Source organism: Salmo salar, chromosome 15 (assembly GCF_965601325.2).
Source record: "Salmo salar chromosome 15, fSalSal1, whole genome shotgun sequence".
NCBI classification, from domain to species: domain Eukaryota; kingdom Metazoa; phylum Chordata; class Actinopteri; order Salmoniformes; family Salmonidae; genus Salmo; species Salmo salar.
In genome coordinates, this window is record NC_138305.1 from 76208297 (window position 1) to 76235533 (window position 27237).

General features: G+C 42.7%; 3 protein-coding genes across 4 annotated transcripts in view; 1 reads left to right on the top strand and 2 right to left on the bottom strand.

Moving 5' to 3' along the window:
* The window catches only part of mtor (mechanistic target of rapamycin kinase), a 134150-nt gene that overhangs the window by 94226 nt on the left and 12687 nt on the right, over positions 1–27237 (bottom strand). For both annotated transcript variants that reach the window (XM_014146133.3, XM_014146132.3), the window contains exons 19-28: positions 24726–24976; positions 24278–24364; positions 22355–22522; positions 20518–20630; positions 19925–20087; positions 19343–19435; positions 17525–17668; positions 16925–17067; positions 16316–16478; positions 15898–16043 (exon numbers count right to left, since the gene is read on the bottom strand). In XM_014146133.3, coding sequence (XP_014001608.1) covers positions 15898–16043; positions 16316–16478; positions 16925–17067; positions 17525–17668; positions 19343–19435; positions 19925–20087; positions 20518–20630; positions 22355–22522; positions 24278–24364; positions 24726–24976 — 1471 coding nt within the window. The remainder of the gene's footprint in view (positions 1–15897; positions 16044–16315; positions 16479–16924; positions 17068–17524; positions 17669–19342; positions 19436–19924; positions 20088–20517; positions 20631–22354; positions 22523–24277; positions 24365–24725; positions 24977–27237) is intronic.
* LOC106572191 (angiopoietin-related protein 7) lies at positions 7754–11897 on the top strand. Its single transcript, XM_014146135.3, has 5 exons — positions 7754–8368; positions 9856–9956; positions 10244–10438; positions 10808–11003; positions 11145–11897. Exons 1-5 carry the CDS (start codon positions 8005–8007, stop codon positions 11312–11314), a joined length of 1026 nt encoding a protein of 341 aa, XP_014001610.1. The 5' UTR covers positions 7754–8004; the 3' UTR covers positions 11315–11897.
* On the bottom strand, positions 25005–27065 carry LOC106572192 (intelectin). The gene has a single exon (XM_014146136.3). It carries the CDS (start codon positions 26591–26593, stop codon positions 25616–25618), a length of 978 nt encoding a protein of 325 aa, XP_014001611.1. The 5' UTR covers positions 26594–27065; the 3' UTR covers positions 25005–25615.

Below are 27237 nucleotides of genomic sequence, written 5' to 3' on the forward strand. Positions count from 1 at the left end.
CACACACACACACACACACACACACACACAAAATATTCCATAACGTCAAAGTGGAATTATGTTTTTAGAAATTTTCACAATTTAATAAAGAATTAAAAGCTGAATTGTCTTGAGTCATTAAGTATTCAACCCCTTTGTTATGGCAAGCCTAAATAAGTTCAGGAGTAAAATGTGCTTAACAAGTCACATAATAAGTAGCATGGACTCACTCTGTGTGCAATAATAGTGGTTAACATGATTTTTTTTAATGACTACCTCATCTCTGTAACCCACACATACAGATGATTGCTAGGTCCCTCAGTCGAGCAGTGAATTTCAAACACAGAATCAACCATAAAGACCAGGAAGGTTTTCCAATGCCTCGCAAAGAAGGGCACCTATTGGTAGACAACAACTAAAAGCAGATGTTGAATATCCCTTTGAGCATGGTGAAGTTATTAATTACACTTTGATGGTGTATCAATACACCCAGTCACTTCAAAGATACAGGTGTCCTTCTTAACTCAGTTGCCGGAGAGGAAGGAAACACGCTCAGGGATTTCACCATGAGGCCAATGGTGACTTTAAAACAGTTACAGAGTTTAATGGCTGTGATAGGAGAAAACTGAGGATGGATGAACAACATTGTAGTTACTCCACAATACTAACCTAATTGAAAGAGTGAAAAGGAAGCCTGTATTGAATACCAATGTTCCAAGACATGCATCCGTTTGCAATAAGGCACTAAAGTAATGTGGCAAAGCAACTAACTTTTCGTCCTGAATACAAAGTGTTATGTTTGGGGTAAATCCAATACAACAACATGACTGAGTACCACTCCCCGTATTTTCAAGCATAGTGGTGGCTGCATCATGTTATGGGTATGCTTGTAAATCGCTATGGACTGGGGAGTTTCAGGATAAAAAAGAAACATAATGGAGCTAAGCACAAGCAAAATAGTAGAGGAAAACCTGGTTCAGTCAACTTTACACCAGACACTGGGAGATGAATTCACATTTCAGCAGGACAATAACCTAAAACACAAGACCAAATCTATACTGGAGTTGCTTACCAAGAAGGCAATGAATGTTCCTCTGTGGCCGAGTTAGCATTATCTTAAATCTGCTTGAAAGTCTATGGCAAGAACTGAAAATGGTTGTCTAGCAATGATCAACAACAAATTTGACAGAGCTTGAAGAACTTTGAAAATAATAAATGGGCAAATGTTGCACAATCCAGGTGTGGAAAGCTCTTAGAGACTTACCCTGCCAAAGGTGCTTCTACAAATTATTGACTCAGGGCTGTGAATACTTACGTGAGATATTTCTGTATTTCATTTTCTATAACTTTGCAAACATTTCTAAAAACATGTTTTCACTTTGTCATTATGAGGTATTGTTTGTAGATGGGTGAGATTGTTTTTTTAAATAAATTTAGAATTCAGGCTGTAACAAAAAGTTGAATAAATCAATACTTTCTGAATGCACTGTATCGTCGTTTGAAATGTTTTACTTAATACGCATCATGATAGCAGTACAGAATAGCTCTAAATACATCAATGTAGGTCTGTGTGCATAAAAGTAAAAGGATAAAACAAGGTTTGCATTTGTACATCTGATTCAAGCAACTTGTTCTACAATAAAAAATGTAAAAAAAGGTAATCTGTGCGGAGGTACTTGACATCAGGTGGAAGACTTTACTTTAATAAATGTTATATAATTTTAGCTCAGAGAGGAGCCCTGGAATTTGTTGGCTGCCGTTACGTCCCTCTCCCTAATTGAACCCATGAGTGCTTTGACTGAGACGGACAGCTTGGCCCTCTGGTCACTGGACAGTTTGATTTCAAACGCTTTACAGGGGTTTTTCGAAAGAAGATGTCTGGCGGTGAGCAACTTCTGATGAGAAACACTTGGCACGATTAATTCCATCAGCTCAAGCTCAGTGTTTTCCACTTGCGTCGGCTATACAGCCAGTTACACACATTTTCAGCCAGGTACTTTTTTCACTTAAATTAACTGGGCTAGTTCTTAACAATTTGCAAGTCAGAAAAAAAGTCCACCAAGCCCTCTCCCGCTGGAATGAACGATATGAATAAACTAGGCTACTTTTAAATTCAGAAGTGTGCCAAACTCTCCCCTGCTAGAATGAACAATCTGCATCTTCTACCAATCTATTGATAGGACAGTCACAAAGTGAGTGTTGACAGGGAAACACTGCGGGTTTGACAGCAGTTGTCTGTCCCGGTTCCTGTGTGTGTGTGTGTGTGTGTGTGTGTGTGTGTGTGTGTGTGTGTGTGTGTATGTGTGTATATATATATACGCTGTGGTTGCAGTCAAATGTCTTTACACGGAGGGAGAGAGCATGATGCTCCTTCATCGTCTATGTGAGTCAATTTGTACATCGAATATAATGTGGTAACGACGAGTGGAAACCACAGTTTATTGTTTACACATTCCTTTCATTTATTTTGCGTGTTTCATATGAAGCCACAAAGTGATGGCGCATAGGCTAACTGTGCTTTGATTGATGAACAGCAAGCTTAACTAGTTTATAAAAGGTGTTGAACTGACTGTCAATCTCCTACATCTATTTGCCATTCATAAATCATACAACGTAGTTATATGTCCATGGTATCACATCGGGATAAGTAAACTAAAGATCTCATTTGTATTTTTGATATATAGTCCATCGGGACTTGCCAGACACTGATATTAAAATGAGTGACTTGTCAGTATCCTTCCGAAACACATCGGCTAGAGAGCCGTTCATTTGGCTCCCTAATTTGTATACTGGTAGGCTTTTCGCCAATTATCTGCAGATAAATTACGATTTTTTTTTATGAATATGGTAAATCCTCCTCACTGCAGGAACAATAGGTAGGCTAGTGGAGAGATAGCCTCACTTTTGTCCAAAATGTGATAAAATTTAACAGATTGAATTGTTATGAAGCTAAAGATAAATTATATGGTATTTTCAAAGATATTGATATACAGTGCCTTCGGGAAGGATTCAGACCCTATGACTTTTTCCACATTTTGTTACGTTACAGCCGTATTCTAAAAATGGATTTAAAAAAAGAATCCTCACCAATCTACACACAATACCCCATAATGACAAAGCGAAAAAACAGGTTTTTAGAAATGTTTGCTTATTTATTAAAAATACAAAACAGAAATATGTAAATAACATAAGTATTCAGACCCTTTGCTATGAGACTCGAAATTGAGCTCAGGCGCATCCTGTTTCCCTTGATCATCCTTGAGATGTTCACACAACTTCACTTGAGTCCACCTGTGGTAGATATAATTCATTGGACATGATTTGGAAAGGCACACACCTGTCTATAAGGTCCAACATTTGAGAATGCATGTCATAGCAATAGCCAAGCCATGAGATCGAAGGAATTGTCCGTGGAGCTCCGAGACAGGATTGTGTCGAAGGCAAAGATCTGGGGAAGGGTACCAAAACATTCCTGCAGCATTGAAGGTCCAAGAACACAGTGGCCTCCATTATTCTTAAATGGAAGAAGTTTGGAACCATGAAGACTCTTCCTAGAGCTGGCCACCCGGCCAAACTGAGCAATCAGGGGAGAAGGGCCTTGGTCAGGGAGGTGGCCAAGAACCTGATGGTCACTCTGACAGAGCTCCAGAGTTCCTCTGTGGAGATGGGAGAACCTTCCTGAAGGACAACCATCTCTACAGCACTCTACCGATCAGGCCTTTGTGGTAGAGACCAGACGGAAGCCACTCCTTAGTAAAAGGCACATAACAGCCCGCTTGGCACCTAAAGACTCCATAAGAAACAAGATTCTCTGGTCTGATGAAACCAAGAAATAACTATTTGGCCTGAATGCCAAGTGTCACGTCTGGAGGAACCTGGCACCATCCCTACGGTAAAAGCATGGAGGTGGCAGTATCATGCTGTGGGGATGTTTTTCAGTGGCAGGGACTGGGAGTGTAGTCAGGATCGAGTCAAAGATGAACGGAGCAAAGTACAGAGAGATCCTTGATGAATTCCTGAGCACTCTGGAGCAGGTTCTCAGACTGGAGCAAAAGTTCACCTTCCAACAAGACAACGACCCTAAGCACACAGCCAAGAGAACACAGGAGTCGCTTCAGGACAAGTCTCTGAATGTCCTTGAGTGGCCCAGCCAGAGCCCTGACTTGAACCCGATTGAACATCTCTGGAGACCAGAAAATTGCTGTGCAGCAACGGTTCCTATCCAGCCTGACAGAGCTTGAGACGATCTGCAGAGAAGAACGGGAGAAACCACCAAATACAGGTGTGCCAAGCTTGTAGCGTCATACCCAAGGAGACTCGAGGCTGTAAGCGCTGCCAAAGGTGCTTCAACAAAGTACTGTTTTTAAACGGTCTGAATACCTATGCAAATGTGATATTTCAGCTCCTTATGTTTAATAAATTAGCAAAAATGTCTAAGAGCCTGTTTTTGCTTTGTCACTATGAGGTATTGTGTGTAGATTGAGGGGGGAAAAGCTATTAAATCAATTTCAGAATAAGGCTGTAACCTAACAGAATTTGGAACAAGTCAAGGAGTCTGAATACTTTCCGAAGGCACTGTAGGTCTACTGATTTAATCAAAGTCTGACAATGGAGTAGACAACTGCCGTTTAACACCTGCTTCCTTCTTCAATCATACCTGTATTGCAGATACCTGAGAAAATGCCTCTAAAAAAGGTAGTTTGAAGCCTGCGGAAGTCAGCAGACAAGATTATTAAGGAAGAAATATGTTGGTCAATAGATACACAAGTTGTTTTCAAATATATGACATACTGCAATTCACAAAGAGAGCTGCAATTGTTGGAATTCTTTCACTAATTTAACTGAGTGGCCATCACACAATTTGTTTGATTTTAAAATGTAACTTTTAATTTATTTAAGATCATTTGGGCAATTTACTTAATTTTTCTGTTTTAATAAAATATATCATTTGAAGAACAATCATAATTGTGGCAATATATATCTTGCAGTAAAATACTCAAGAGAAGACAGGTTAAATGTTAAAAACCGGTGTAATGTCTTACTTACTGATCATAAAGGTCTAGACGATATCCCCAAAAACTAGCAATACACTGAATTCATACATGTTCAGTCATTTTGCTGCATATTAAGGCTGGAATCAAGACATTAGAATGTGACAGAGAACACCAAAATAGAGCTTGTTACACAAAAAAAATGCATAACCCGAGCCGGGGGATCCTGTGGAAAACACTACATGCTTATCAAAAGTAGAGAACCATCGTGTTGGGAGCAGCAGGGCGATCTCTTAACGTGTTTTTTAAATTGCTTTGAAAACTATAAGGGCTATCCATGGGAGCCACACGGGGCCTTCGCGGAGGTTTATTAGTCTTAACACCTCTAATGTCAATGGGTGCTCTGCATTCTTCACATGCCGCATGGTGCGAAGCAAGAGAATATTTTGAGAAAACAGTGAATCTGGGGGAAAAAGCAACGTGGTGCTAACAGTATGAACTAGCATCCAGCTGGAAGTTCCAGCACAAGTGCTATTTGACAGATTCCAGGCCCAATGAATAGCGAGGCCTCAGGGACACATTGCTTGAGAGTGAAATATGATTCACAACACTGTTTTTAGGCATCGAGAATATCTAAGAAAGCATATTATACACTTATTTCCTTAAGACTGACTCACGCCTATGACTAAACCAAACACTACACAAAAAGAATATACTCAATGGGCATGACATGGGGAAAATATTGTCATTTGTATTCCTCTAAGCCTTTATTCACAGCAGAAATATGTTCCTTGTGAAAGAGGTGGCAAGGTATAGCATGTGGCCAACATTTTGATGCCATATGTGACCGGTTACAGGATCTGAGTCCTTTGACACTGGTTCCTACTACACAGTATGGTCGTACAAAATTTCATAAATTATATATATAAATATACACACACACACACACACACAGCACACTCAATTTTTTTAGAACACCTACTCATTAAATGGTTTTCCTTTATTTTTTACTATTTTCTACATTGTAGAATAATAGTGAAGACATCAAAACTATGAAATAACACACATGGAATCATGTAGTAACCAAAAGTGTTAAACAAATCAAAATATATTTTATATTTGAGATTCTTCAAAGTAGCCACCCTTTGCCTTGATGACAGATTTGCACACTCTTGGCATTCTCTCCAAAAACACATCCTGTTTGCAAAAAGGCACTAAAGTAATAATGCAAAAAATGTGGAAAAGCAATTGACTTTGTGTCCTGAATACAAGGTGTTATGTTTGTGGCAAATCCAATACAACACATTACTGAGTACCATGCTCCAAATTTTGAAGCATAGTGGTGGCTGCATCGTGTTATGGGTATGCTTGTAATCGCTAAGGAAGGAAGTTTTTTTTTAAAGCACAGGAAAATCCTAGAAGAAAACCTGGTTCAGTCTAGTTTCCACCAGACACTAGTAGATGAATTCACCTTTCAGCAGGACAATAACCTAAAATTCAAGAACAAATATACACTGGAGTTGCTTACCAAGACGACATTGAATGTTCCTGAGTTCCAGTTTTGACTTAAATCTATGGCAAGACTTGAAAATGGTTGTCTAGCAATGATCAACAACCAACTTGACAGAACTTAAGAATTTTGAAAAAAATAAAATGGGCAAATGTCACACAATCCCAGTGTGGAAAGTTTAGACTTACCCAGAAACACTCACAGCTGTAATCAATGCCAAAGATTCTAACATGTATTTACTCAGGGGTGTGAATACTTATGTAAATTAGATATCTGCAGTTCATTTTCACAACATTTCTGAAAACATGTTTTCACTGTAATTATGGGGTATTATATGTAGAAGGGTGAGAAAAAAAATCTATTTCATCCATTTTGAATACAGGCTGTAACACAACAAAATGTGAAATAAGTCAAGGGGAATGAATACTTTCTGAAGGCACTGAAGACATATTGATTGAGAAAACTATTTGGTTCTCAGTGTCAGGCCTTAGGACATCAAACTGAGGCGCACACACACGCTTGCCGCCGCACGCACGCACGCACGCACGCACTTACATCCCAAACACAATAAACAAAACTATAAAAGCCAAGTCCTTTCTAGTGAAGGATTGACATTCTTTCAGCTCTTTTGTGGCTTGCTTGTTCCCTCGATGTACAGTAACTGGTTGATTTATTGTCACTCATATTGACTTATTGTAACTCATATTGTTACTCTGTGCTAGAAAGGGACAGAAACACACACAGTGGCATCAATAACATACGTGTGCTTAAACCTCAATTAAGAGCACTTAGCACCTTCATTTCCTTTGGCATGTAAAGAGGCAGCGTTTATTGCTGAAACGTTCCCGAGGGTGACACACAACTACCATTAAAAAGGACTACCTTCGGGTGTGAAGGCAAGCCAAAGATATGTCGCACACCTACCATTACTTTGAGCAGTAAAATCACAAAGCTTGATACAAGTATCAAAAGTAATTAGCAAGGTGTGCCTCTGTATAAAGACGAGTCATAGGGAATGAAAGGCTGTTGGATACAAAGCCTCTTTCAGACAGGGCGAAAAACAAACTTTCAACACCTGACAAAGAAACGAGACACAGGGCAGAACCAACAAGAGTGAGCGAGAGAGAGAGAGAGAGAGAGAGAGATGGAGAGGTGGAGGGGGGGAGAAACAGGGGTGGGGAAGGCCCTCCGCCCAGAGGGTTGGAGGGGGGGGGTCAGTGACTGTGAGCACAACCACAAAAGGGGAGGGCACACATGTCAAAAATATTTAAGATGCACCAGCCACAGCAGTGCTTTACTGAGGAGCAAAGAGCCTGAGCAAACAGTTGGCTAAAGGGAGCTTCACTTCAACCAGTCAGGACTTTGATTCCTAACTCACTCCAACCAATCCTGTTCACTTAGCCTCTTCAGGACCTCCAGCACCGCTAAAGAATCAGACTGGACCAGGACAGCTTGTATTCAAGCAGAGCAAGACAAGAGAAAAAAGAACATAGGTGCAAGTATCTAATTTTTGAAACATAGAAAATGGTTAAGATGTCTTTGCGGACAGTGGCTCTGAGTGTCACCCTGCTGCTGGTGCTGACAGAAGCGTTGGTGCAGAACCCAAGGAAGAGGCTGGCGCCACCCAAGCCTCCAAAGGCGCAGTGCTGCGATGAGGTGCGCTCCCTGAAGGTACAGGTGGCCAACCTAACCAGCCTCCTGGAGGAGCTGAACCGCAAGCAGGAGGCAGACTTGATGAACGTAGTTCGGCAGATGATGGAGCTGGACAAGCAGAACCGGCAGCAGGAGGCCCGCGTCACAGAGGCCGAGAGCAAGTATTCCGAGATCAACAACCGGGTGGAGATCATGCAGCTACAAGCCGTCGAGTCGGCCATTCAGACCTCGTCAGGTAAGAACTTACCATGTGGATGTGTCCCAGGTTCTTGGGTCAGGGAATTAAGCCCCTTTAATTTGTTCATTGTGCGACAGCAACAAAGAAGAAAAGAGAAATTAAACACTGCTTTAGTGTAAATTTTAAAAAATGTAGTGTTTTCATTACTTCTCAACTTCAGTGGGGGAAAAAAGAGGCTAAATTAAGGCATCAAAAACTGTTTGAAATTGAATAATTAGTAGGAATAAAACACAAAAAGGTTTTCTGGTGAAAGTAATAGCCTTTGCGTAGTAGAATGCAGTAGTACAGTAGTAACTGTGACAAATGGCCAGAGTGGAAATCTGTCCAGCTCCACATGGCAGACTCAGTTCAGTTTAGACCCAGACAATACTTCTCTCCCTCCCCCTCTCTATCGCACTCGCCTGCACAGCATCTTCTGCCAGATGCTCTCCACAGGTGTGAAACTCATATCACTGGCTGCCATACATTACACACTACCATATATATATATATATATATATATATTCATAGCACACACCTAATGTCAGATACACAGGAAATGTGGTTGTCTTAAAAGGTATTTTTTCCCTCCTCTTTATGACATCAGTCAGTCTGCAGTCAGAAAATGATCCACTTAAAAAAATACCCCTTAAAAGAAAGACACGACTCTTAGTTTCAAAACCATTAAACAACCAACCAAAATGTGGTCTATTACATTGGTATGTAGGGTGTTGTTGTTTGTCAAAAATACCAACATTTTAATTTACAGGACACTAGAAACATATTTTTGGACAAACTATAATTAGCTGTGGGCGCTCCGAATCTTGGGCACCAAACAGCTGCCATCAATTGGTGATAATGGAGATTATAGTGTGCAAGCATGTCTGGGTGTCTCATGGCAGCCAAAAGCCATAATTTGAACTCGTAGTGTCCTGTCTGCACGAAGTCTGTCAATAAAGACCACCTCCATCAAAGCCAAATTGTTTCCATCAGTCATCTGAACTTAACCAAACCATTCATCACTGTGGGGAGATTTAACCAGGCATGTCGAAGTGTACTCTTTTCATACCCTATTAGCCAGTCTTAGCAGTGTTGCTTTTATGATTCAGGCACGGTAAACAGAGAGAAGCTTTATAAAAAGACTCTGCAAATTACAGAGACACTGTGCAGACGGGGAAGCAGAGCAGGAAGAAAAGCAAAGATTAGAGTGATTCCACTCCAGCCTCGAAAACACTTTATCCCTCTTTTGATGCACTGGATCCATTTCTCCCCAGTGATCTCAGAGCACCACTAACCGCGTCACCATACCATCACATGAACAACTGAGGGAACTACGCTGAGAAACTGAACCATGCCGTGTATAATATCCTTTTATCTCAAAGTCTTTGACTTCTCTGCCAGACATCCCATTCCCATGATTCAGTCAATTTGCATTTTTTTTAAATCCACCATGAAAACGGCATCTGGTTTGGCCATCTCTAATGACATAACCTTTAATTTTCTAGATGCCGTCTACGACTGTGCATCGCTGTACACTAAGAACTACAAGATCTCGGGGGAGTACAAACTGCCTGCAGATGACTTCCTGAATACCTCTGAGATCAGTGTAAGTGATGAACCCTGTATCTGCAAACAAGTTTTAGGTTCACACATCCCTGCTACATTGTAGTCTATGTAGACTACTCTGTAGACTTTTCACAGACTTGTTGGGGTAAGTTGTTTACATTTACATTTTTGTCATTTAGCAGACGCTCTTTTGCAGAGCAATTTACAGTTGTGAGTACATAGATTTTTGTACTGGTCCCCCGTGGGAATCGAACCCACAACCCTGGTGTTGTAAACGCCATTCTCTACCAACTGATCCACATGTTTAACCTGTGCTGTTGGTTTCAGGTATTCTGTGACATGGAAAGCAATGGTGGTGGATGGACAATCATCCAGAGACGCAAGGTGGGACTGACCTCCTTCAACCGCGACTGGAAACAGTACAAGAACGGCTTTGGCACCATCCGCGGAGACTTCTGGCTGGGCAATGACAACGTCTTCCGTATGACAAGGCAGCCCAGCACACTGAGGATAGAGATGGAGGTACAAAGGACGGCTGAGGGTGGGAAACCCAAAACAGGCTAGCCGCTTAGACCATGCCCCAGATATTGAGAGTAGTAAATAGATAACAACTTGGTAAAGCTTTCCATGGTTCTGACACACACCACTCCTGGGAAACTGATGTTAGCAAGTGAGAGGTTTTCTTCAGAGCCCGGAGACTGACGACAGACCACCCAAAACACAGTAAAAAGAAAACCCATGGGCAAGTGGTAAACCTCTTGCTTCACCAAAAGTGATAACATTACTATTTTAATTACAAAGTTCAATATTGTCAGTTGTGTAGTTTTACAACAAGCTGTGCAGCAAATATGTTAATCAGGTACTATTTGTGTTTTCTGTTCTCCAATGAAGGACTGGGAAGGCCAGACCCGCTTTGCAGAGTACAGCTACTTCACAGTGAAAAACGAGTTGAACAGCTACAAACTCTTCATCGCCAACTATAGTGGAAACGCTGGGGACTCTCTGCGTTACCACAACAACACCAACTTCAGCACCAAGGGCAAGGACAACGACAAATGTGTGGACGACTGTGCTTCACTACGCAAAGGTACAAAATACTTAACTCAGGTTTAAATCACAATTTACATGAATAGATTAAGATTGACTCTATGTAAGAATTAATTGGAATCAATTCCTTGAACACCTTTCAATTTCTTTCCAATTACTATTTTACTATTTTCCCCTACAGGTGGTTACTGGTACAACTGTTGTACTGACTCCAACCTGAACGGCGTGTTCTATCGCTATGGCGACCACATCAAGAACTCAGATGGAATCACTTGGTACGGCTGGCACGGGCCCAACTACTCCCTGAAGAGGGTGGAGATGAAGATCCGGCCACAGAATTTTCAACCATAAACGCTTCGAACTTCAAACCCTGGATGATGTGCATGCTTGCCGAGAGATTTAACAAAGCCTCTGAGAAACCAAAGTCTTTCCCCTTGACCTTTGTTTTTGCCTGGAATATTTCTATGGGTTGAATGCGTAATGCATTTAACATGTTTGATTGTAAATTGTAGCTAGTTTTGTATTTATCGTTGAAATACTTTATTTTCTTAAAAGCTTTACAGAAGCCTCTTTACCACTGTTCTTTAAGGGTAACTAAATGTTGCTTCCCTCCATGTCTCAAAGCAATAGGGTATATTTATCAGTCCTAACTCAAGCTGTCTACTAGCCTGTGGTTAAGTTGATTACATATATTGGGCAGGTATGACAATGCAAAAAAATATATGAAGATCCATCAAGTGTTTTGCAATGGGCCTTTGTGAGCTACTAGAATGGGAACGACCACCCAATGTACTTTCATCAGAAGTACCCAAAAGATTTTATTGTGAGAGAAACTAACATGTAGATTTTTGGGGAATTGTGTCCTTTGTAAAACGTGTACAGCTCTATATTGTGTTGTGGGATAGAAAATAAATGTGTATTTTTAAAGAAAAAAGGTGTGTTGCTGATGGTAGTCAATGTGGTTTATTCATCTAGCTGTCTGTCTTAGTTCAATATCATCAAATTATCACAAGTCCCCAATGGTTAGCTGGTTCGGTGAAAGAGCAACAGAAGATTCGAGAAGCAGACAGTTGATCACCCTCATGTCTCTGACCAACAATGACCAAGCCTTTGCCTTCAGCCACCACTGATCTCTGACTCTCAGGTCACACTGACATTCATGCCACAGGTCAAAAGGTCACATAGCCAAACTCCAGGAAACAAGACCACACACACGTTTCCCACGACTGCCCGCCCAGTCAATGGCCTCTACAGGTCTATACCACATAAAAAATTAAAAAAGGGCTTTTCAACTACATACTGAAACGGTAAGAGTATATAGTGGAATGCCTTCAGCAGGATGTGCTGCCTATGTAGTCTCTTCAAAGAGGAGCGAAGGTCAGGATGGAGGACATTCCTCACCTTCCCGAGAAAGACTGGCGGATGAGCGACATTTTTAAAAGTAAGTCCTTGGGAGCTTAGGGACGGTGACAAATTCTGAGGATAAATTAAGATAGACGACAAATGACAGAGCCATGCTCATGTATGCGGAGCTTGTGGATCCACCAGTACAAAAAGGTTTCCACTGGCAGCTGCGGAGTGGAGCTTGGGCTCCCAAGGAGAGCTGGGAGGTTTCCGGTCGGATTCCTCATTAATCAAGGAACCCTATATGGCCAGGTGTAACCTTTTGTTTGTGTATGTGGAATGCCCCTGTGCTAACGGCTGAGACTTCATTTCTTCGACCAGTCCACTGTAGGGCCTGACGGGGGACTTTTACAGTTCATTTACAGGGAAGCCCAACTTTCTCAAAAGGGTACTGCCAAAGCCTCAGCTATTTATATCAAGATATCGTACTGAAGGAGACATTGTCTATTGGTCCTTTTGCTGGCGCTATAAAAGAGGCAGTATGTTAAAAGTCAAATTAAGGAAATGACTAAATCAATATGCCGTCACGGAGATATACAATCATTTTTTATAGTCTTTCAGATGCAGCTGAGAAGAAACTACGTATTCATAAAACTATCAAACATTCCAGTAGACCGCCGGAAACCATAAATTGTCGTAAGAGCTTTTACCTTCTACACAACATTTCAGAGTGCATTTCATATTGATGGATGTCAAGCATTATATGATTACTAGCATTAAATGGTAATTAGCAATGGCAGTTAGCAAAGGTAGATAGCAATGTAATGTATATGGCAGGGAGAGCTTATTTCAAAAGGCAAATAAAAATTTGAAAAAATAATATGATATATTATTACATTTTTATCTTGTGATGAGGGAAGCACATCGGTTTTAAAATGTTTAGTGTGGCACTAATAGAACTAACACACCTCTACCTCAACGTTCTTCATTCAGAGTGGTTAAGAACAGGAGTTGGAGGGCATTCCATCCCATTACATATTTGTTCCTTTTGAAAACCATTTCAAAAGCATTTGGCTACGGTTTAAACCGCAAAGTTATTTAAAAAAAAATGTTTTATAGAAAGCTGGTCGAAGGTCTGTACAAAATTAAAATAGCGCATACGAGAGTTAGGACGAGCAGCACTGGATGGGTACCCATCTCAAAGTCTGATAGCTTCTGCTTAAGAGGTTGCAGCCCCTTAGATCTGAGCATACCAAACTTTATTTGAAATTTCATTTCCACGGAAAACATTATGGCCGCGTATTTGTTATAAACAGATGGGCCAGATGCAATGAAACTCGGTTCCAGCCACTGCAATAAGTGATCGTGCTACCAGTCTCACGATCAAACTGTAAATAAAAATCAGCCCTTTCTTTAAGATATTAGCAACAGCACCAGGGGGACTCCGTCCAGACTACAATCATTCAATTCAAAACGAGAAAACATTTCAATTCAACACAAAATGTTATAAAATTACAGGGAATTTGAATGACATGTCATGTGAGAACCCATTGACATCGACTGATTTCTATCAAAATTATATTGCTTTGATCCTCTAATTGTATGAATTTCTCGAGCGGAGAGTCCAGCTACCAGACAGCAAAAGCGACAAGGAAAAAGAACATAGCCTTTTCTAAAAGGCTAAGAACCATCCTTCCTTATCTTAATACCTAATCCGACGTGATTAAATAGCCTAAGTGAAAGGATGGTTTCCATTCAGATTGGTAATCACATCAAGCAATGAAGGAAGAAATGAAAGAAGGATTTTAAGTATTCGAACAGGGCCCTAGGCTCACCTACCGCAGTGGTCTAATGGATTAACCCCAGGTCGCAGCTCCTAAATCATTTTTGCTTCCTCAAAGTCCCTCATGCCTTATTCATACTGTATACCCCTGCATCTGGACGGCGGTGGCGCATCATCAAAGTCACTTTCAGTTCCTAGGACGGCGTGAATAATGGAAAACTGTGCATTTCCGCTTCTGTAAATGCCTTCCACAGATTTGAAATGCCTAAATGCTAAATAAATGAAGACCCATATGGTCTGACTAGACTCCGTTTTGAGATGACTTTTTGGAGTACAAATGCCAAAATGAAGTTTTATTGCTCGGCCCACCAGCAACTGAGTCCCTGATACCTTACACACAGCTTTCTCTCTTTACTAAGTAAAAAAATTAAATCACCAATCCACTGCAAAGGACACATTTATATTTGGGGATAGGGAAAGAAATGGAAGACAATCTTCCAAACGTCCTGACTGAAGAATATCATGCAATGGCCCCAGAAATCTCTTACTTCTATATACACCAACCAAAGTGATGGAATAGAATGGGCTGTGTGGTGCACAGGAGTCTCATGGGCAAAATACTAGGTTATTTTATGGGAAATCCTGGAGAGGTGAGAACCAGATGGGGAGATTGAAAACACTGAGCTGCTGGCTCCCATCATTCATCAAGGCTGGGAGAAATTGAAAACAGGCCCCTGAGAGAACGCTATTCCAGACCACTCGATGGATGAAAGGAGGCAAACGTCCAATTAAATGGCTGGAAAACAGTTCTCTTTATACAATACCAGCGTAAAAAACAAGGGTGAGAGGTGGGATGGAAAAGATGACAGGAGATATGAAAGAGCTATCGGATGGGGGATGTTGCAACCATTATCTGACTGGTGTAATAAGTTAGACTCATTGACTAAAGGACGTTTAACAACCCCTTTATCAGAGGTCGGCCTTGTGGTTCACAGATACACAAAACAAAACCTAAATAATAGGTCATGGAAGAACTAGCAAAGTGTAAGCTAAGAATAGTTGTATTGAGGTGGACACCTGTTCCACTGTGTCCCAACAAATCGGACTCCGATTTGGGTAAAGTTAAGTCTGCCAATGCTACAGTAACTAGACTTAAAACAAGAAGCGAAAAAATGTGCTTAAGCATTAGCTCAGGTCGCTTGTTCCATTCATGGCACACTAATCAAAACATCCCACTACATCAATCATAGCAGCCTTCTTTCCAAAATAGCTGCCCATCCAGAAATGATCCACTCACCTTTTCCATGCGGGAGGAATTCCAAACGCATATTATCAAGGGTCATCCACAAAATGGACAAAATGTACCAGATGGACATTGTACTTACGTAACCGGCGCGCTCTCTCTCTCGGTTTACACTTTGTCATCAAGGCAAGTGATGGCTACTTTGAACTACTGGACATCTGGCATCTGTCCTCTCCAGCCATGTGCAATCACACGCAATCCACCAAAACTGACATGGAGGAGCCAAAGAAAATGGCTAAAAGCACTGGGTCTTCCATTCAAGCTATTTTTTTGGTTAGGCTTCACCAAGTAGAAATGACCCAACACAAGCAAGAGTTATATAACCCAAGGGGAACCATACAGTAGCCGTACTGCCTCAGTAGCTACCTGTAGAATGTCTGAATGATTGATGCTGGCCATAGCCAAGTCTGGGAAGCACACTAAATGTAGTGTGCAACCACCAAATACTCCCCCCGTTCCAAATGGGTTGTGTAGATGAATGTGTTCTCTTAATGAGGTTCCTACCTGATGAGGGACTCTAGGATGAGAGGAGAGGCGCCCTTCTGGAACTCCAGCTCTTTGTAGTGGAGGGCCTTGGCGTAGGCACGACATTTGGCAGCCCTCTCACCCAGCAGAACAATGCCATTGTCGTCTCTCAGAGGCAGAGGACCCTGAAAAGACACAGGACATTCATTAGATGGGTGAATTGATGGAAGGATGGATGCCGTGGCACTGCTCTGAACCAGCGTTATCCAACGATGGGGTGGGTACACCTTTATTCCAGCCCACACATGATTCAGCTAATAAATACCCAGACAGAGGATAGTGATGAGTGGATTATTTGAATCCAGTCTGTCACTGCAGGGCTGGAACGAAAGCCTGCACACCAAGTAGTTCTCTCTGGGACTGGAGCTGAAGACCTCTGCTCCGAGTATGAACCCACCTTATCGCTGTGCTCCATGAACTCAGCCAGGTTTAGCAGGGTCTGGGTGACCTCGGCGATGTCCTGGGAGGTGAGGGCCAGTTCGATGCTGCGGATCAGCTCATCCTGCTGATCCTCACTCAGCTCAGACCAGCATGACAGGAAGGCTGCGTTGAACAGGTCCCTGACAACGGATGGGAAAGTTAGCAACAGCTTAACAACAGTAACTTAACACGCTGATATGCTCAACCTCTGCATATATTTTTGTATATAATTCATTTAAGTCTTCAGGGCAAGATATAGGTCTCCTGTTTGTCTTTTTGAAGGACCATAAGTTCATTAGTCCATCATAATAATTATATTGGTTAGGCATCAGAAGAAAAAAATTGCCCATGGACGCCACAGCAAGGTGTGCCCAAGTTATCGCAGCAAAACAAAACATGATCTGGTTTAAGAGTGGAAAAGAGGAGTCTTTTGGTTCAAACTAAACTGCAACTTGACACTTAAGAGGACCTCTGTGGTTTACTGAGGACCTCTGTGGGGGGAAAAAACAGGGTGACTGCCTGGTGCTCTCAAGTGTGGTGGAACGTGGGATGGAGAGATGGAGAGAAGGAAAGGGGACATCTATACCTGGCGAGGGGAATGTAGGTTTGGGCCAGAGACCAGCACGAGCGCAGGGCAGGGGACGACGACTCCTTCAGCAGGACCACGCTCAGCCGTCTCAGCCACTCCAGCCAGTCGTCCTTGGACACCTTCCGAGCGGCGCCCCAGGCCTGTGGCCAACAGAAAAATGTCATGAAATCACATTAATGCACTTCACATGGCAACAGTTGGGGAGGGAAGAAGTTTCCATTAGCAGATTAGACTTGCACTGTATGGCACTATGTTTTAGAATGATTAGACACGCCGAGGCAAAGGTGCTTCAAATCGTTGGGCATTGGCATCTTGTAGAAAGGGAAAACTGCCGATTATAACCAGTAAGACACGACTTATTGCCTGGTGAAGTGTGTTGGATGAAAACAGAGCACTCTGTCAAAAGGAAGAAACATTTGAAATATCCACCATGAGACCCTTTATATGAAAAATCACAATCAATGGACCATGAAGTGATTTAATAATCAGTCTCTAAAACCAAAACAACTTCCTGTTTGAGGACAAAAACTAAATGTATTACTTGAAATAAGACAAGACACAGTGCAGGAAGTAAAACACCATGTTAGTTCTCCTGACCTTCTGCAGGGCTGTGGTGCTGACGTGGAGCTTCTTCATCGGCCCCGCCTCTGCCGGGCCGCTACCGACATCGCCCTGGTTACTGCGCAGCTGGCGATGCTGGAAGATTAAAGGATCCTCTTCCTCCTCCGCCAAAGTGTACCCCTGAGATAAACACAGTTACCATGACACACAAACACAAACAGTGAGCTCACACACACACATCAGGGCTTCGAAACGTGTTGTCCACACAAGTTGCATTTCCTTCCTGAAGAGAAGCACACTGTTGACAAGCAATGTCCTTCAATGAATTTTCTTCTATTACACCGTCTGCTTGGAATTAAAATTTAATCGTGTCTTCGTGTGTTCCTCACAGACTGCCTCCTCGCTATTCTCAACACATTTCATGGGACATGCTGACAATGTGAGAGGGTTGGAGTCAGGACTACTGCCACACGATAGCATCATCGTTTTCTGGTATTCTCAGATTTAAAATTGATTAAAATGTTTTGCTCCCTTATCTACACACAAACCCCCCATAATGACAAATCAAAAACAGTTTATTTTGTACTTTTTTATATTTTCTAATTTATATATTTTTTTAATTCAACTGAAATATCACATTTACATAAGTATTCAGACCCTGTACTTTGTTGAAGCACCTTTGGCAGCAATTGCAACCGAGTTTTCTTGGGTATGACGCTACAATTATTTTCTGCAGATCCTCTCAAGCTCTGTCAGGTTGGATGGGGAGTGTTGCTGCACAGCTATTTTCAGGTCTCTCCAGAGATGTTCGATCAGGTTCAAGTCCGGGCTCTGGCTGGGCCACTCAAGGACATTCAGAGACTTGTCCCGAAGCCAGTCCTGCATTGGCTTAACTGTGTGCCTATGGTCATTGTCCTGTTGAAAGGTGAACATTCGCCCCAGTCTGAGGTCCGTTTTCATCAATGATCTCTCTGTACTTTGTTCCGTTCATCTTTCCCTCGATCCTTACTTGTCTCCCAGTCCCTGCTGCTGAAAAACATTCCCACAGCATGATGCTGCCACCACCATGCTTCGCCGTAGGGATGGTGCCAGGTTTCCTCCAGACGTGACGCTTGGCATTCAGGCCAAAGAGTTCAATCTTGGTTTCATCAGACCAGATAATCTTGTTTCTCATGGTCTGAGAGTCCTTTAGTTGCCTTTTGGCAAACTCCAAGCAGGCTGTCATATGCCTTTTACTGAGGAGTGGCTTCCGTCTGGCCACTCTACCATAAAGGCCTGATTGCTGGAGTGCTGCAGAGATGGTTGTCCTTCAGGAAGGTTCTCCCATGTCCACAGAGGAACTCTGGAGCTCTGTCAGTGACCATCAGGTTCTTGGCCACCTCCCTGACCAAGGCCCTTCTCCCCCGATTGTTCAGTTTGGCCGGGAGACCAGATCTAGGAAAAGTCTTGGTGGTTCCAAACTTCTTCCATTTAAGAATGATCTAGGCCACTGTCTTCTTGGGGACCTTCAATGCTGCAGACATTTGCTGGTACCCTTCCCCAGATCTGTGCCTCGACACAATCCTGTCTCGGAGTGCTATGAATTCATTCCACCTCATGGCTTGGTTTTTGCTCTGACATGCAGTGTCAACTGTGGGACCTTATATAGACAGGTGTCTGCCTTTCCAAATCATGTCCAATCAACTGAATCTGTCACAGGTGAACTCCAATCAAGTTGTAGAAACAGCTCAAGGATGATCAATGTAAACAGGATGCACCTGTGCTCAATTTCGAGTCTCATAGCAAAGGGTCTGAATACTTATGCAAATAAGGTATTTCTAATTTTATATATAAATAAAGATACCAAAAACTGACCTTGACGATCCGACAGATGAGCACGTCATAGCGCTGGTGATTGATCCTGTGCTTCAACATCACTTTGTTCACCATGGGGATAAAGATCTGGTACTGAAGCCGGGAAAAGTAGAAAAAGAGAGAGAGGGAGTAAATAAGAGAGTGTCAGCTATGTGGTGGTTTATGCATTTAATCTGTTCACATCCGTCCCCTCTGGCCATAACACTAATGACAGACTGGCGATGCCATCTGTATATGACCTCCGTTGCCCCTGTTTTGATGGTTTGATCAAAAGCTGCTGCTTTCAAGTCGGGGCCAGACTTCCCTGCATGTGGTCTGGTTGGGTTTCTAAGGTTTGGTTGGGGCTATGGGGGGTGACCTCATCGACTCTCGTAAACAGTAACAGTAACGCTCCCAAATGCGGAACCATGTGATGACATCACCGACCCGCAGGAAGTAGTAAAAACCACAGGTACAGGAGAGAAACTTGAAGAGAAACGTATGGTCCTGGGGGGTGTGTGTGTGTGTGTGTGTGTGTGTGTGTGTGTGCCAGTTAGCGGATCTACGAGGGCCTTGTGGGTACGGTAACTAATAATGAGGTACCTTCTTGCCCAGCTGGAAAACGAGCGACGACAACGTGTCCATGGCTGTGCTGCGTAGCTCGGGGGTGTTGTCCAGCGCACGTACTATGGGGTGAATGATGCGCGACGCATAATCCGTGAAGTCCAGGGACTCCGTCAGCCGGTCTAGCGTCTCCAAGGCAACCCTGAGGGGTGAAGGAAACACTGATAAACAACGCCTAGAAAAAAACCTCAGCTACCAAAGCTCACTGGGAGAGCGTTTGGCGAGAAAGGGACGTCTCGCTCCAAATGCTCGGAAATAGAAATGGGGGCACTTGTCAAGCCCTCTCCGCCCCAAGCCCCTAAGTATTTATGAACACTTTTCCTCCATGACGCCCAGACAATAAACATAAGACCCTGGCACTTAGTATTTCGGAAAGTGGGCCCAGTTTCTTCAGTACAGTCGCATTAATATAATATTACCAATTGGGAGGAGATGGGGAAGGACATTTAACATGGGAGTGAATATACTCATGTGACTCAGTGACCTGTGAGTCAATTCATAAACTGTCAAAATGTACTTCACAGTGCATGTGCTCTATAACCAAGTGGATGTGAGATGTGTGTTGAACTCACTTGCGGGCCTGTAGAGGTACGTCTGGGGCATCAAACAGCTTGACGATGGGAGGCAGCAACAGGTGGAGGTAGTCGTCCAGGTTAGCACCAAACAGCTGAATGGCATTGAGGAGCTGAAGATACAGAGTTAAAACGGGCAATATAAGAAATAAATCAAGGACAAGGTACAGCCCTGATGGTACACCTAATGGGAGAGACTGGTATACCAGCAACTGGAGGAGCAGATAGTGCATCCTTATACTGGTTGGATGGTCAAAAAGTATAACAAGACTAGAGGTTCAGAGGAACTTTCGCTATCAGCAAAGTAAATTGTTATGTTTGCATTTTACATATGCAATGTGTATGGTATTGTTCATGTAAAGTGAGTTACAATGCCAATATTCATGTCTTTCAAAAGGGGTTCTTAGTCATTGTGAGCCAAGGCTACAGAACCATGTCCTTTGATACTCCTGGCCCTCCTACTTGCTTCATAAGAGCACACTGGTTCCAACACGACCCTCAAGACATGGATTTCAGCACAGTAAAGTAGCTGGATGTTTTCTGTGCAACTAACCAATTTTCCTGTACATGATTACTGAATGCAAGGGGGCAGCGGGAATGTCTGTGTGTGTACGTATCAGGTGTGGATGACGTATAGGCTAAGACCCCCCCCCCCCCCTCTTCATTGCCTTGGCGAGACTACAGGAAGTAGGGAGCTTGACTGAACAGCTCCAGCTAATGATGGAGTTCTGTTTTCTTTTCTCTACTTGGACTGGAAGGTAACCCGATTCTTCCTGGCTCTACTGTGACCCTCTGGTAATACATATGGAGGCTAGACCAGGGCTGCCTTCCAAACGGCACCCTGTTCCCTACATAGTGCACTACTTTTGATCTGAGCCCCCCCTATTGGCTCTGGTCAAAAGTAGTGCACTATATAAGGAATTTGAGACATAACCTAGAACTCGGGTTCTATAGACCATATCCAGACGTACTGTAGGAGGTTGCAGCTAGCTGTGTGCTTCTGGTTATCTAATATCCCATCGTTGCCTTAGAGAAACAAGACACGCGCTACAACAGAGAGACGTTGAATAACTGCAGTGGGTTAGAGTGCGATGTTGCCCTGTGGTTTATTTTCACCCCCAAGATTTAATGTTTGAGGAAAACCCATATCAGTGTCATAGCTAAAAATCGGTGAAATAAGAGAGAGTACTAGTTATGCTTTGTTGGCTGGGTTGTTGTAGTGAGTATGCTTTGGCTAGAGGCTAGACTAAAAGGGTCATGGGGTGAGTTTTGATTGCAACCACAAACAAATGGTACATGGAATAGGAAATAAACTGGACTTTGAGGGGGGCCATGTCGTGGCAGTAGTGCAGTAGATTATGATTTTAAAGAAGCGATAAATGATTTAATTTATGTAATGGTTCTTCAAGTCCTTATATATTTGACTAACCATGACTTACGGTGTACAATTACAATGTGTGTTGATGTGGTATTCACTGGATACAGGAAAATACTTGAACAAATACTGTATTAACAAGCGCATCAGCACATATCCTCTGTGGTGTTGAGAATATAACACACTACATAGTCCAAAATAATAAAAGTGACTCCTGCACTTAAATTTACCTCTGCATGTCTACATCAGTCCAGATATTTATGTCCCTGCTCGCTAGGACAATGGCATAAATAACTGGACCGATATAGAAGAGCAGAGGTAAAATAGGTCATTTCGACCAGTTCTGCCTGCTGACACTCTCTTGGAGGTCAAACTCTGACCAAAATGTGTACAAACAAACCCCCAGAAGTGCGTGTAAGTCAGTCCTTAGAAAAAAATATGACATTATCCTCACGACGTTACCTTGATGGTGACGCCGCGGCCCATGCTCATATCGTGCATGAAGACACGCAGCATGTGTGGGATGAGTTGCGGCAGGTAGAGCTTGAACTCGCCGCCCAGGGCCACCACGATCTGCTCAATCAGCAGGATGATGGTGTTCTGCATGGGGTTGTTAGGTGTCCAGTACTCCTATGGAATGAGAATAATACACATGTAGTTACTTTCAACGACTGTGATATGTGGTGGTTATACCTCCCAAGTTACAATCAGAATGCACTGATTGTAACTTGCTCTGGATAAGAGTATCTGCTAAATGACTAACATGTCAAACGTAAACCATTACTCTGACTTGAGATCTGTGTACACAACTTCCTCGTAAATCCTTCATTGACGCCAATGGGAGATGGTTCTCATGTTAGGATCCCGCCCTTAAGCCATGGAGGGACATTATCCCCGTATTGAGAAATGTGTTTTTCCTAAATAATGAGTTGACCTGAATTCACACAAGTCCAGATCCTTATGTTTTGGGCTTTTTATGGTTTGTACAGGTTTAAGAGCTTCGGAGGGTACAGCCAAGGTGCTAGCGACCAAGCACTACCTCATGCGGTCTCATTGCCATACATTAGTAGAGATGAGGGTCTGGGACTGGGGTAATTGGGTCAAATGGTGTTTCCATCAAGAAACGCCAGATTTAGAAGGAAATTCCTCCTCTATGCAATGCGACGTCCTCACGTGCCAGTGGTGGGATGCCAATTTCCTGTCAATCAACTCGGCACCCTTTCTCAAAATGACTCCGCCACCACTATGAAAAACAGGGCTTAAGATCTGTCACAGCCACTGGTGATTGGGAGATAATGGGGGTGTAAAGGAATGTAGTCACGCAATACATTGAAGGGCCAATAGCCTTCAGCTATGAAAGCTCTTAAGAGGTATTTTGTGCGTGGCCAGTGTTCCAACCCCCGCTTTCCTGCTCTGACTGGAACTAGCCTACGTTAGGGCTGCTATTCCTACAACAGATGATGTGATTTCACCTCCCGAAGTCCCGAATGGCTATTCCAGCCCCTCATCTGGACGCATGAGGTAGACAGTTACTACAATGAATAGAGCCCTTTGTTTTACTCACCATTTTTTAACTCCAGCTAAAATGTGCAATGGCTCAGCTTCCCAGAAAAGTTACTGACTGCTGATTCAGAATGTTATTTTGATTACAGTAAATAATGGACATTTGATATGTTGTTACTTGCTAAATGAGTATGTACTGCTAGACCAGCGGTGGCCTAACTCTTTGGCGCGAGGGCCACATCTGGATTTTCTAAATTCAGAGAAAAAGGACCAGTTATTTGAAAATATAAAAAGGGTCCATTATAATTTCTACCTACTTTCTATCTAGTTTTAGACATTCAAGAGTGGCCTAGAGTGTTTTTTTTTTACCAATAATAAATCACCCCCCCCCCCCCCCACAAAAATAAACTACTCAAACCTCCCGCGGGCAAGATTGAATGGGCTCATAGAGGTTTTAACAGTTGATTTCACAGTAGGACTTCTCACAGGTCTTTTCTTCTTTGCACTAGTGAAGTTTTCAGTTAATTGGGAAGGAATGACACTGTAGAGTGGAGCAGTTTAATAAAATATTTCAATACTGAACGTAGAATAGATACTGTGAGAAAACAACCAAATAGTCATTTCTGAAAACAACTTTTCTACAAACAAAATAACTTCTCCATAACGAACGGCTTTTAATGGAGCAACTCTTTCATTCTAGATGGACAAACAGGCTTCGTGCCACCAAGAGTGTCTCGCTCAAGTCACATTTCCCCTTGCGCATTAGAGCCAAAGAGGAAAGTCGAGAGAGAAATGTACACAATTAAGAGTTCGCAGCTGTTTTCTGAGCGAGTGGAAAAAGAGAGAATGAAAGGGGGCCTTGTTTTTGAAGAGGCAACTCACTCTGATGAGTGTGAAGATGTCATCCATGTAGGGGCGGATGTGGATTTTCACAAAGCACACGACCATCCCCATCTGCTGGAATAGAAACTGAAAGAGAGGGAGAGAAAATAGCAGGTGTAAGCAAAACACATTGATTGCTCACCAGTCAGTTTCCCAAGCGAAGCCTATCTGGTCGTGGGTCAATGCTTTAGTTACATGCATCTCGACTCCCGATTTCAAACCCCCATTTATGGAGCGGAAAGCGTACGGTTGTAATAAAAATGGGTTGGCGCAAAACAACTTCGCAAAAAAGCAGGTAAATCCATTATTTCACAAAACAACTAGCGGTAGTACTGAATTTCCGCAAAAACAAAGAAATACACTACAATTAACAGCCACAAGTGCCAATCAACAAGGAGAAATCATGAAACACGACATAGTTTCTGGCTAGCAGTAGCTAGCTAGTTACCTCTCGGATGCTAGCGTCGCACACGCGGATGACGTTGAGGAAGGTGGGCATGACCTGCGGCAGGAACTGGACACACTTCAGGCCCAGGGACTTGAAGATGAAGGTGACCGCCTGCACCACCATGGTGTGGTGGTTAGAGAGGGAGGGGTCCCGCAGGATGCGCATCAGCGTCACGATGGCCACCGCCGGGTAGAACTCGTCCAGGGGGAGGTTGCCCATGTTCACCAGCATCTCACTGGTACTGTAGTCGGCTGGGAGGGAGAGAAAAAAATAATATCTAGCACACATGACTATTGTTTTACTTTTTAATTATTTTCAGGCCACTGAGAGAAACAAACCATCCTTTTGTGAAGGTACAGTGCCTGTATTTGTTTGTAGCCACTTAAATAAACATTTCATTAGAAAAATACAGGCCACCTTTTCTAGTTTTTTTGTTTCTTGACATGTTATGTTTATTGCAATACTGATGTTACACAGGGAAGTGCTGTGATTTGACAATGTACTGCAGTTCACTGAACAATGCACAGTAAATTTAACAAATTCAAAACTTTGGCATGTCTATCATGCCTACAAGACAAAGCATATTGAAACACCAACTGTTGTCAATTTCTCCTTTAGAGTAGTCTTTATTTCAGTCATTCATATTCACACAGTTATAATACACATCGCTCTTTCTACTTTATAACAAAGAAGCTATGATACAAGTATTCCATCTTACTACAGGGATAAGGCATTTCTAGATTAAACCAATCCAAATCCTAGTTCTGTTATGTACATTATATACAAACAGTATAAACAAAATGTATCTTTACATACATTTGATAACAATGGATACATTTGTTGAAAACAATTACAGTAATATAATGCATTGATAATCAATAGGAAGAATTTTAACGGTAGAAGAGTAACACAGCTGCTTCAGTTATCTCCTTTGATGCACTCCATTCTGTGTTGGTCCCATGGCCATTCCAGTCAAAGGCTGGGAAGTCGCCACACTGACGAGGGGCTCCCTCAGGGAAATGTCCACCACCACCAATACAGTAATGTTCAGTGTCGCCGCCAGTTGTTGGTTTGACCCCAGAGCAGATAGCCATGGCCGCCTGTTCATTATTTATTGGCCTGAACGTGATGAAGCCAGGTTCAAACTGGTTTCTTGTGTTGGGTCCATAAAATTGTATTGTGGTTTCTTTGTCCCCAAAGTCGTACACAATTGGAATGACAGGTCCTGTGTCCCCACTTGCCCCAGCATTATATCTCACTGGGTAGAGCTTAAAGAGTTGATGTAGATTTCCCCCTTGAATGGAGAGGAAGCGTCTCTCTGTGTGGTAACGGAGGATGGCGGCTAGGTTCCAGTGTTCCATAGGGGAGTTGTTGGGAACGTGCCACACCGAAATGTCTTCTGCCACAATGTCATAATACCCAGGATTCTTGAAGTCATCTGAGGTGGCACCCTCTGCGGTTCCAAAAGTGGCCCTGTTGGCCCAGTTCCCATCTCCGTCTGGACAGTTGGCGTTGCTGCCTTGCTGGCTGGACCAACGGTCACCCATTGTGCACTTCCCATACATGTTGTTCTCGTGCACGCTCGCCACAAGTGTCCAGCTGCCGCCAGCAGTGGTCATGTCGCAGAAGGTCTGGTAGACTGTCCCGCTGGTTGTGGTCAGGTAGTACAGCCCATCTTCATGTTGATTATATCGGTCCCTTATTTCCTTACAGCTTCTGGCAATGTAACTAGACCTGTTCCTCAGCCTTAAATCGGTTGCGGCAACACCTGGAGCTGCTGCATGCTCGTTTCCTTGTAGTGCTTCTACAAATTGAGGCAGTTCCACCGACAGTAGATGGATGATTATCAGGAGAACACAATACTTCATGTCTTCTGTGGTGAGTTCTCAGTGAAGTATCTATTCAGGCTGTGTCCAAGACAAGGTATGTTGTCAACCCATGGCAATGCTTATATTTATACCCTTAGGGCCCACGGCTCTTTTGTCAACTGTGACCCACTCAACATCCAAATAAAGTTAATATTTTATTAAGTTGTCAATAGTGTTGCTAAACTCTGGTAACTTTCCCAAAATCTGCAGGTTTAAAAGAAAACCCAGTTGAAAGTTCCCGAAATGTTGCAACCCCAGTTATCAACAAACATGACGTGGCGATAAGCACGCAATAATGGACAGTCACTACCATCATGGGGCTCTTATTATAATTGCTGTATTCTGTGTTGTTGGACAATTGAATGTTCTCAATATTTGGCGATGAAATTTAAATTAAAAAGTTCGAAAATCATTTCAAGGTCCTATTTCATAATGCATTTAATGTTAAAGGGATACTTCGGGATTCTGGCAATGAACCCTTTATCTACTTCCCCAGAGTCAGATGAACTCATTTTTATGTCTCTGCATCCAGTATAAAAGGAAGTTAGAGGTAGTTTTGCAAGCCAATGCCAACTAGCGTTAGGCAATGGTTGGAAGTATATGGTATCTACTACCATGCTAGCAGTTACCATAGATTTCCAGGC

Bases quoted from the DNA above. Each gene is read 5' to 3' on its own strand.
- LOC106572192 (XM_014146136.3), bottom strand. From the start codon at position 26,593: ATGAAGTATTGTGTTCTCCTGATAATCATCCATCTACTGTCGGTGGAA.
- LOC106572191 (XM_014146135.3), top strand. From the start codon at position 8,005: ATGGTTAAGATGTCTTTGCGGACAGTGGCTCTGAGTGTCACCCTGCTG. The intron at 8,369-9,855 runs GTAAGAACTTAC...TTAATTTTCTAG, and splicing joins GGCCATTCAGACCTCGTCAG to ATGCCGTCTACGACTGTGCA. The intron at 9,957-10,243 runs GTAAGTGATGAA...TGTTGGTTTCAG, and splicing joins TGAATACCTCTGAGATCAGT to GTATTCTGTGACATGGAAAG.